Below are 11,661 nucleotides of genomic sequence, written 5' to 3' on the forward strand. Positions count from 1 at the left end.
AGAGATAGAGAGAGACAGAGAGACAGAAAGACGGAAAGACAGAGAGAGAGAGAGAGAGAGAGAGAGAGACAGAGAGAGACAGAAAGACAGAGAGAGAGAGAGACAGAAAGACAGAGCTAGAGAGAGAGAGAGAGAGAGAGAGAGAGAGAGACAGAGAGAGAGAGAGACAGAAAGACAGAGAGAGAGAGAGAGAGAGAGAGAGAGAGAGAGAGACAGAAAGACAGAGAGAGAGAGAGACAGAAAGACAGAGCTAGAGAGAGAGAGAGAGAGAGAGAGAGAGAGAGAGAGAGAGAGAGAGAGAGATCAGGTTTCCATCCCATGATGCAACTCTTTCCCCCCCCTTCTTTTCCCTCCGGGTTGTCCCTGGCAACGCACTTATAATGAGGTCAAATGGACATCCAATAATATTCACCAACCAAACCAGACTGAATCAGCACCAGCAAGACAAGATGGCCGCCATGTAAACACCTCACTGGGATTCCCTCAGAAACACATTCAACACTGATCTGACATCTTCTCCTGTTTAACATGAAGACTCTGTGTTTGTGTTTAATATGCAAACATGTGAGCTTTGTGGCTCCGCCTGTCACTCACAACACACACCAAGTCTTTAAAATACATTAAAAGTTTAGAAATGAGAGAGAAACATGAAGAGCTGCAGACACAAAGAGACTGAGCTTTAGTCTGTGAGCCCAAACAGGAAGCAGCATGAACTCTCTCTCTCTCTCTCTCTCTCTCTCTCTCTCTCTCTGTGTGTCATTGTGTTCTTCTTCTTCTGTAGCTCTCTAATGGACCCTTATGGATCCATGTTGTTGTTTCTTCTACAGCACAAAGTGAGAAGTTCTGCCCTCCACAATAAAAGCTCAACACATCTCCTGGCTTCACTCACTGAACTGTGTGATGATGTAATGATACTAACGCCTCCTCACACACATGTACACACATGTACATGCCCTACATGTATATCTGCACTACATCCTCTCAGAGTCAAAGGTCAGAGTTACTATAGGATAGAGATCCATGACAACATACAGAGGGTTCAGGGTCAAAGGTCAGAGGTCAACATATGAGTCTGTAACTAAGCTTCTGTACACACTGAGACCTACAGACCCCAGGAGAGGAAGAACATCTACACACTGAGACCTACAGACCTGAAGAGAAGAAGAACATCTACACACTGAGACCTACAGACCTGAAGAGAAGAAGAACATCTACACACTGAGACCTAAAGACCTGAAGAGAAGAAGAACATCTACACACTGAGACCTACAGACCTGAAGAGAAGAAGAACATCTACACACTGAGACCTACAGACCTGAAGAGAAGAAGAACATCTACACACTGAGACCTACAGACCTGAGGAGAAGAAGAACATCTACACACTGAGACCTACAGACCTGAAGAGAAGAAGAACATCTACACACTGAGACCTACAGACCTGAAGAGGAGAAGAACATCTACACACTGAGACCTACAGACCTGAAGAGAAGAAGAACATCTACACACTGAGACCTACAGACCTGAAGAGAAGAAGCACATCTACACACTGAGACGACTTACAGACGAACAAACACACACGTTACTTTGTTTACACAGAAATGGCCTGGAAAAATTTTGTAAACATTTATATAGTCAATAGTTAAAGTTCACAATCCAAATAGGGAGGACTCTTATTAGGCTAATAGATCTGTGTTTACTGTGTGGGAACGATCAAGAGAGTTACAAGAACTAAACAGGAAGTGAACAAATAAGGGCAGTATATAGATTATGTAAATGATTGTGTTGTAATAGCTGGTTGATCTTGTACGTTCATGTCTGAGAGTTGGGTGAACTTGATTCTAGTTGCCTGAGCTTGATTTGAACTGAGAGCTCTGGGATCAGCAGACGTGAGAACACAATGAAGGGATGTGAACACTCGTGGTTACAAAGTGTTGCAAAATGTAAGTGACTGAAGTATTTAGCAGCAGTAAGCAAAGAGAGAGAGGCAAAGAGAGAGAGGCGGGGGGGGGAGAGAGAGAGATGGAGAGACAGGGGGAGAGAGAGAGGCAGAGAGAGAGAGACAGAGGGGCAGAGAGAGCAAGAGGGAGAGAGAGACCGATAGAGAGAGACAGAGACAGAGACAGAGACAGGGGAGAGAGGTAGAGAGAAAGACGGGGGAGAGAGAGGGGGGGGGAGACAGAGAGGCAGAGTCAGAGACAGGGGGAGAGAGAGGGGGGGAGACAGAGAGAGAGGCAGAGATTATGGGTAAGGAAGGCGATGATTGTGGTGTGAGTGGATCCACTGGCTGCGTCTCCGCCTCCACTCAGACAAAGGAGCTGTGAGCCTCCATGCCGCACCGCTCTGAAGGCTCCAGGATCCATTTTAGGCTGCCAATCAAAAGGCAGCAGCTCATTTACATACCAGTCACACTGAGGCTCAGGCAAAAGCTGTGGAACACTTCCCCCTAACGGCCACTGTAGGGTACTGCAGCCACCGCATCTCAGACCGGGGGTCGAACACTAAAAATACAATAAACCGAAAATGCCTATATCCTTTAATCATAGCAATAAACCAAGGCCATAGTTGTGAACCAACATCGGGCTTTATTTAGTAAGTTGGATGATTTTTTGGAGATCTTCACCTTTACAGTCCAGGCTCAGTCAGACTCAGGACTTCTTCAGGACTCAGGGCCCAAACATCACCTGCATGGACACAAAGCTGCTGATCTGTGGGGAAGATTGTTTGATGAATTGATAAAGAAACCTGAACACCAAGCAGGCATCAGGCTCTGACTGAGGAGCCTTGGGCTGCTTTCATATCAATGAGAGTAATAAGGTCCCACTGCAGAGGAAGGAAAGGTGGTTTAGACACAAACACACAAACACACAGACACAGAGTCAAGCCAGAGTAACATTCAAGTACTGATTTTATTATTTTAAATCCCGCACCGCTCCCAACATTCAGCTTTAATACAGAGCAGTCAGAGTTTCCATCTGGAATTATTGCTTAAGCTGTTATTATGTTTGTGCCAAAGAAGCTTCCTGTCAGGATCACTGAGGTTCTCAAACTGTGGCCCTCAGCCGTCAAGTCATTGGGAAAAGATCTAAAAAGATGAAAAGTAAACCATCAAGAGTCCAAATAAAAACTTGCTAAAACGCCCCAGAATATGAGGAAAGAAATAAAATATATATATATATATATATAATACTTGTCATCATCACAATATTGTTGAGAATAATCATCTCTTAAAGCAATAGAACAAAGTGGAGTTTTGGTTCATTGTTAAAGAAACACACCTATATGCTTTGGCCCAATCAGAACATCCCCCCCCCCCCCCCCTTCAGTAGAAAGTTCAATCAACAATCATAACATCTGTGTCTACTATCGTTTCACTAGAACAGGAGAATGGAGGAGATGTTCGGCATGAAAGGAAATTTGCTCAGGTATCTTAAAAAAAATACAAAAAAGTTTATGTGCAACTCCAAAAGTCATAAAAAGCGACGTCACAACTCATGACATCAAGAACTCAGGGGTTTGTGACTGAAGTCAAGATTGGCTCAAGTCCGTCATGGACCAACAGAGGAGCTCTCCAGCTGAGCGCTGTCCCACCATAAGGCCTCCAGGAGGTGCTACAACACCAACAAGCACTGGAGCCCGAGAAGAGAGAGAAGCAGGAGGAGGTAAAGGTTTGTTCTTTAGTCACTGTGTGAGTCTGAGATGTTCATGATTATTGGCACATAGACCTCCACAGGTTTGTGTTCTGCCCCCCTCTGTGGAGTCCAGACCTCTATAAACAGGGACAACAGTGCACTCTTTCAGTTTCACAGCAACTGTACGACTAAAAAGATCACAAATGATTTGTTTACATAATCCCATCTAACATATCATGTAACACCTTGCATGAGCAGGACTAACACTAGGCCTGTTCCTCACATGAGGGGCTCTGGTTTGAGACCACAGAACACGTTTGACACGCTGAGTCCAACTCCTGACGCTTGGTTATTAAATTAATATAGGGTTAAACTGCACTTTCCTGAAAAGCTGAAAACAAAGATGCATCATTCTGCAACTCCCATGAACGATGACCTCACAGCAAACACACATGAGTGTATCAGTAAAGACTGAGTGAAAACTGAAACACCTAAGGAACGCATCAGGAATGATGAAGTCAGGTTACAGTTACTGCTGATGGATCTGGATCACTGGGATCTGGATCAGGTGGTCATTCTCAGATAGGAGCTGGATTCATCCAGGCTCAGCTGAATCTGGGAGAAAATACAGACTGAGTTTCTGTGAGATTTCAGTAGTAAGAAGTTCAACAGCCTTTACACACACACACACACACACAGATAGAGGCAGAGACAGAGAGAGAGAGGGAGAGGCAGAGAGAGAGACAGAGAGAGAGGCAGAGAGAGAGACAGAGAGAGAGAGAGAGAGAGGCAGAGAGAGACAGAGAGAGAGAGGGAGAGGCAGAGAGAGACACAGAGAGAGAGAGAGAGGCAGAGAGAGAGAGAGAGAGAGAGAGGCAGAGAGAGAGACAGAGGGAGAGAGAGAGGCAGACAGAGAGAGAGAGAGAGAGAGAGAGAGAGAGAGACAGAGAGAGAGAGAGACAGAGAGAGAGAGAGAGAGAGAGAGAGAGAGAGAGACAGAGAGAGAGAGAGAGAGAGAGAGTGTTATCTGTTATCCCCTCAAGTTTTAAGTCTCGACTTGTCAATGTGATTTTGGATAAAAGACATTTCAGATTTTCATGGCCACCAAAACCCTGCAGGACTGATTCTGATGTATATTTGCCACTTTGCCACATTGTCTGAATGGATGTTTCATGTTGTTCTGGTGTCATGACCTTCTGCAGAGTGACCTGTAGCTGTGACTTCACCTGTTTGGGTCAAACCCTACGTCCAGCTGGAGGGTAGAGCTGTTCACAGAGCAACAGATATGTAGTGGCTACAGCTGAAGGCACAGAGCGTCTACCTTCTTCAGCCCATCACACTCCCCTCCCTCCCTCCCTCCCTGTTTTCCCGTCTTCCTCCGTGTCGTCCCCCATCCGCTGGTCTCCGTCCCCCCGGTCCCGTCTATAGCAGGACGCAGCCCTTCTTGCGTTTGGTCTCTGGAGGCTCCAGAGCAGCCAGGATGGCCTCGTCAAACACGTTCTTCAGTCCCCTCTGTGATAAACGGAGCAAACACAAGTCAGAGGAGCTCAAACCTCAAACACAACGCATCCATTTAACCTGGAGAACCTGCACTCGCATTGTTTGGATGAAAGTTTCCTGAAAATCCCAAACTTTCACTCCAAAAAAACACAGCAAAAGTGAGAAAAACTGCTGAACTCAAAGGTTTCATTTAGCTGATTTGAGTTCAATGTTGTGTTTGAGGCGTGTTCAACTCAGTGAGAGGCTGCCCCCTTGTGGGAGTGCTGTTGTATGCTATCATAGGCTCTGACGTCTGGGACGCTGCGAGTCAGCGTTCAGGACTGCTGAGGTGACAAAGGAAACAAAGAATCAAGAGGCTACATGTGAGGTCATCCACCCTAACACCTCACACACCTACATACATGATACATGCGTCCCAGCTCACCTGCGTCAGAGCGGAACACTCCACATATTTGACGGCCCTGAGCTCCCTGGACAACTTCTCCCCGAGCTCATAGGCCAGGGGGCGCTGCTTGTTCTTGGCCAGTTTCTCCATGGTGTTGCTGTCGTCTCTCAGATCCATCTGGGTCCCCACCAGCAGGAAGGGGGTCTGGGGACAGTGGTGACTGATCTCTGGGACCCACTGAGAGGAGGAACACCATGACATCACTTATTACCAATAATCAGCCTGGGAGTCTTATAGGGGCAGGAAGTGACCGGCAGACGGACACACAGACCTTCTCTCTGACGTTTTCGAAGGAGGAGGGCGATACGACAGAGAAACAGACGAGGAAGACGTCGGTCTGCGGGTAGCTGAGGGGTCGCAGGCGGTCATAGTCCTCCTGACCTGCAGAGGGAGCCACACAGACAACACGTCACAACACATCTGCAGACCCTGAGGACACATGAACACCTTCTCTGATTCCACAACCTTCCATACTGTAAAGATTCAGTGCCTTGCTCAACAGCATCCAGGCAGCATTCATCCAGAGAGAGTTCATTCAGCTCCTGGAGCTAAGACACTCATGCTGCCTGAACCTTTGACCCCTGCCTGTGTCCCGGCCTCATGTTGACCCACAGGTGGAGTTGCTATGGAGACCAGAGGAGAGACGGTGTGTACCTGCGGTGTCAAACAGGCCCAGAGTGTACGGCTCCCCGCCGATCATCACCGTCACCGCATAGTTATCAAACACCTGCAGGAGACAGCAGAGGATGAGGACGAGGAAGAGCAACACAGAGGGTCTTCACACCGAGCCCCGCCCACAAGACACAACCACAGTGTGTGTGTGTGTGTGTGAGTGTGAGTGTGAGTGTAACTAATAATCAATCATTAGAAATAGTGAAGCAATAAAGTAAATACTACATTATTATGAAGTATTAAATATTTACTATGTGATCTATTTCATGAAGGCCTCCGCATTTATTGATCCATTAGTATTGATCAATGTGTCTCGTTGCCACACTGCGTCTCTCCTGTTTCATCATGTGAAGCAACACACACACTGCCCCGACACGCCTGCAGGCGGGGCCTGAGGAGGGGGGCGCTGTCTCACACACACACACACACACACACACACACACACACACACACACACACACACACACACACACACACACACACACACACACACACACACACACACACACACACACACACACACACACACACACACACACACACACACACACACACACACAGTCCGAGTTGCCAAGCATTGCAAGTTCAGACACAAACACAGCGTGATGCGTTCAGGCACGACAGACGGGCGAGGCACAGAGAGACACACACACATATATTAAAATCACTGCACAAACACACATGGAGCAAAGCCGTCTGGTGTGTGTGTGTGTGTGTGTGTGTGTGTGTGTGTGTGTGTGTGTGTGTGTGTGTGTGTGTGTGTGTGTGTGTGTGTGTGTGTGTGCAGAGTGATGAAGCAGAGTTTACAGCCGCTGCTCTTTACATTCTGCACTGTAACGCCAAATATCACCCAGGGCAACCGAGTCAATCACAGACCAGAGCATCAGTGTGTAAACATGCTGTTCATGAGAGACAAACTGGACCGTCCCAGGCCCCGCAGGAGGCCAGGGGCCACCTGGAGAACAGGCTCAGCGCTCACAGAAACAATGTGACGACTTTACACACGGTTTGATTTGAGCTTCTCTTTCTAAATGAGTTAGAATGGTGCTGAGGGGGGAGGAGGACGAGGAAGAGGAAGATGTCAGCACTGTTGGTTCTGCAATCCTATCTTGAGCGAGAGCGAGGATCATCAGTTCTCCTCATCAGCTGTTTTCACTCAGTGAGTCTGAGTTTGCAGGATGAGCTGAGTGAACAGAAGAGTCAGAATGCGTTGTCACTCAGCTGGTCAGCAGTGCTACAGTGTCTCTGCTCACCGTGGGGACGTATTCAGACGGGAACTTGTTGGTGGTGTAGGAGATCAGCAGGCAGGTCTTCCCCACAGCGCCATCGCCCACCACCACACACTTTATGGTCTGCATCTGAGGAAGAGGAGGAGGAAGAAGAGGAGGAGGAGGGAGAGAGGCAGAGGGAGGTGGGGGTCAGACTGTGCTCTGAGGTTTAAACTGATGATCAAACTACAGACTGTTTATTAAACCTGATGACTTGAACATGTGATGACCTCTGACCCTCCAGGCTGCACTCTGCTCTCACTAAATGACCTCTGACCTCCTGGTGACCTGCAGCAGGTGTGACCAGAGCTCAGCACTCTGCAGCTCTACAGTTAGAGTTACAGCGCCACTGGGTCACTGACCAACACACAAACATTCCCATGATGCTCAGGGTGCGACGCCGCGCTGCCTGTTAACGCAGAGACCTGAGGCTGTGTGTGTGTGTGTGTGTGTGTGTGTGTGTGTGTGTGTCACGCTGGCAAGGGATCCTGTGACACACAGACACACACAGCCGGGCTCATTAAGGCCACAATGAGAGGAAGGTCTGGGCCTCATCTTCATCACTGGCTCTTTGTCTGAGCTCAGGGAGAAGTGGAGCGGCGGTGCTGCTGGTTAAGGCAAACACACACACCCACACACACACACAGCCTCAGTGTGTCTTTGTTTCTCCTTAACGCCGCTCAGGGTCGACTCGTCCTGATGACATCACACTGAACCATCGATCACCAATAATCCATCAACAATCATTAACTGTGCTGATTGATGAGTGAGGCAGCAGCTTCTGTGCTCTCACACCTCCAGAGACAAAACATTCAGGAGGAGCAGCAGTCTGAGTCTGAGTCTGAGTCTGAGCCTGAGAGGGGGAGGAGCCAGCCGTCTGTGTTTGTGTCCTACTTTAATGTAAACATGGGGTTAAACTCTGTTCTGCTTCTTCGTCCCACCCTGATGATTCAATTATCATTTATCAGTTCCTCTATTGATTTGTAATGATTAACCATAAAGTATTCGACCTGTCAATCACCACTGCGCTGTAAAAGAAGACATTTACATAAGAGATGAAAGTTATAAGGCGCAGAATTACACATGAGAACACTTAGGTGTATTTACCTTTAAGAGTGACTAATGATTTAAAGAGCCAAACTAACTCTCTTTCATCTGCTTCCCTTTCACTTAAATCCAAACTCGTATAATCTACATAAACACATTTGTATCTTTATATAAACTTAAACGCGTTTCTTCACTTTGTCCCTTTAAAGTGGAGATGTTCTGTATAACTCTGCTCACTTCCGCGTAGAAAACAGCAGCAATAAAATCAATGAACGACACAAATGAATATCGATCAGTCAGCTGTGTGTTATTGATCCCACATGTTAGTTTATTAATAAAGATCATAAATAAATGTGGAGGAGTTTGTTCCTGCCAAGCTAGCTGCTAAGCTAAGCTACATCCGCCAGACCCGCGCCTATAAAAGCCCGGAGAAGTTTAATTTACAACAAATTATTTAATTCAAAATAAAGAGTTTTAAAGCGCTTTGAAAGGAAACGAATTCATAGTAAGAGTCAATAAGTTTGAGTTTGAGCCTGAGCTTCACTAGCTAGCTCAGTTAGCCGGAGTTTGTTTTGACAGCTGCCGGTTAGCAGACTTCAATTTAGCGGAGAGGAGAAAGACAAAGTTTAGTGATTTAGAGTCAAGGTGCAGTGATTTAGAGTCAAAGTGCAGTGATTTAGCGTCAGAACTCAGAACAGATTATCTGCGGCTGTGTGTGTGTCGGTTAAACCGGGCTGAGTCTCTTCTTACCGTCTGAGTCCGCAAACACCGGAGAACCGAGAGTGAGGTGATGCCTTCGTGGTATGCTCGGAATCGATCCCTTACCCAGCGCGGAAGTCAGGATCCGGAACGTGACGTGTGGCGTTCAAGTGCCCTTACCATATTCCACACCCAGGACAAAACGATGCTATAAACAGAGATTTACTGGATATTATATCACTATTGATTACAAATATTAGGAAAAAAACACAGCTGCCTCACGAATAAACCATAAGTGGAGGAAATGGAGAGTACGTATTTTTTTTTACAAAGTCTCAAGTGTCAAGTCATTCAAAAGTTATTAATTGGAAATTTAATATACCGCCAGGGTCAGGATCTGTGCGATGAATTGTAAAACTTTTTTTGATTGAGTCGAATTTCCAATATTCAAAGCAGCGACCTGTCTGGATCTTAGAAACGGAATCAAACCAACTGGCGCGTTTCTCCACGTGTAGTATGTGTGAATGTCCACTAGAGGGAAACAAAGTACAGACTGTGATGGTGCGTTTAGGCTCCCCCGTTGCCCACAGACTCATTATAGAGGTTCTGCAACATCTTGTCAGTGATGTTAGATTTGTTTTATTCACTGTCTGAACTCACAAATCAGTATTCAGAGATGGTTTCATCATTTTTCTTCACTGACTCCTCCAGAATGAATTTAGATTTGATTTGGGTTTGAGGTTTGTTACAGCTACTCTGTTTTAGTTGAATATGTGATGGATTAGCAGTTTATGAGTCTGGAGGTGGAGGTGAAGGCCAGGCGACCTTCAGTGGTAACGTAGCAGAAAATGAGATAATTATGATGCAAGGCACCTTTCAACACCGCCTCTCTCTCTCTCTCTCTCTCTCTCTCTCTCTCTCTCTCTCTCTCTCTCTCTCTCTCTCTCTCTCTCTCTCTCTCTCTCTCTTAACCCGTGGCTAACATGAAGGGGGAGGGGAGGGGTAGAGAGGGGGAGGGGGGTGTCAAGGTCGATGCGCTGGCTGGTCGTCTCGCAGAGATAATCCAATTAAACTCGGGAATTTAATTATAGATTATTTTACCCACTCACACACACACACACACACACACACACACACACACACACACACACAGACAGAAGTATGCAGAATCACACACACATGCAATCACACCTGCACAGGAAAACACACTCACACCCCAACAAAACATACATGTGCAAAGCACACACACACACACACACACACACACACACACACACACACACACACACACACACACACACACACACACACACACACACACAGGCATGCAGAGAAACATGAACCAAACAAAGGCAGGCATGCACACACAAACACACACACACTGTGGTGTTGTCAGTGTGTATCACTGTCACCCTCCAGTCAGAATAACAACTTCACCAGTCTGACTGCTGTGATTAGAGCAGCAGACACACACACACACACACACACACACACACACACACACACACACACACACACACACACACACTGCAGCAATCAGGCAACAAACCACAGAAGACATTGTAACATTGTAACATTGTAACATTGTGAGTCATTCCCTTCCATTAAAGCAGAACATGCAGCCTCTAGCACCATCTAGTGGTCACCAAGTGTTAACGCGGGACAAGCAGCCTGAGCGGTTGTCTATGGCCTAAAAACAACTTCAAGATTAATTGAATTACTTCAAATCTATTATCTGCATGTGCCTCAACATCACACACACACATTCACACACACACACACACACACACACACACACACACACACACACACACACACACACACACACACACACACACGCGGCTGGTTGTGATGATGGATGAGGCAGCAGCACTCAGCTCAGAGGGCATTAACCTGCTTACAGCACAATGCAGACTCAGCACATATGAAACATGAGTCAGACCTCGACTGATAAGTCCTGAGCTCAGCACTGAAACATACAACGTGGTTTGGAGTCGAGTTCTGTCCTGTGCGATAAAAACCCATCCTTATCTGCTCACATTTAATATGGAGTCATCATCCGAGGGGGAGCGACTTCCTGTCAATGTGGGGAGGTGAAGGTCTGAGAGGGCGAGGCAGGAGAGGAGGTGAAGGTCTGAGAGGGCGAGGCAGGAGAGGAGGTGAAGGTCTAAAAGGCAGGAGGTGAGGAGGAGGAGGAGGACGCCTGAAGGCCCCATCATCACACTCACAGCAGGGAAGCACCTCACACAGCAAACACTATTGATTATCTCTTGGCTGTTTATCATCTCAGTGATGTTGAGGCTGGTTTGGTTGGGATGAGGTTAAGTGCCTTGCTCAAGGGCACCTTGACTGCTGAAGAGGCAAATCAAATTCAATCAATAATGTCTCTGTGCAACACAAC

General features: G+C 46.8%; 1 protein-coding gene across 1 annotated transcript; it reads right to left on the reverse strand.

Moving 5' to 3' along the window:
* Positions 1 to 2,887: 2,887 nt before the first annotated feature.
* Positions 2,888 to 9,420, reverse strand: LOC142989238 (cell division control protein 42 homolog). Its single transcript, XM_076138690.1, has 6 exons — positions 9,312 to 9,420; positions 7,500 to 7,604; positions 6,229 to 6,301; positions 5,846 to 5,955; positions 5,554 to 5,751; positions 2,888 to 5,141 (listed from the first exon to the last, which is right to left on the reverse strand). Exons 2-6 carry the CDS (start codon positions 7,602 to 7,604, stop codon positions 5,052 to 5,054), a joined length of 576 nt encoding a protein of 191 aa, XP_075994805.1. The 5' UTR covers positions 9,312 to 9,420; the 3' UTR covers positions 2,888 to 5,051.
* Between the last annotated feature and the right edge of the window lie 2,241 nt (positions 9,421 to 11,661).

Source organism: Genypterus blacodes, unplaced genomic scaffold (genome assembly GCF_046128005.1).
Source record: "Genypterus blacodes isolate CSIRO-AG114 ecotype Tasmania unplaced genomic scaffold, CSIRO-AGI_Gbla_v1 ptg000396l_1, whole genome shotgun sequence".
NCBI classification, from domain to species: domain Eukaryota; kingdom Metazoa; phylum Chordata; class Actinopteri; order Ophidiiformes; family Ophidiidae; genus Genypterus; species Genypterus blacodes.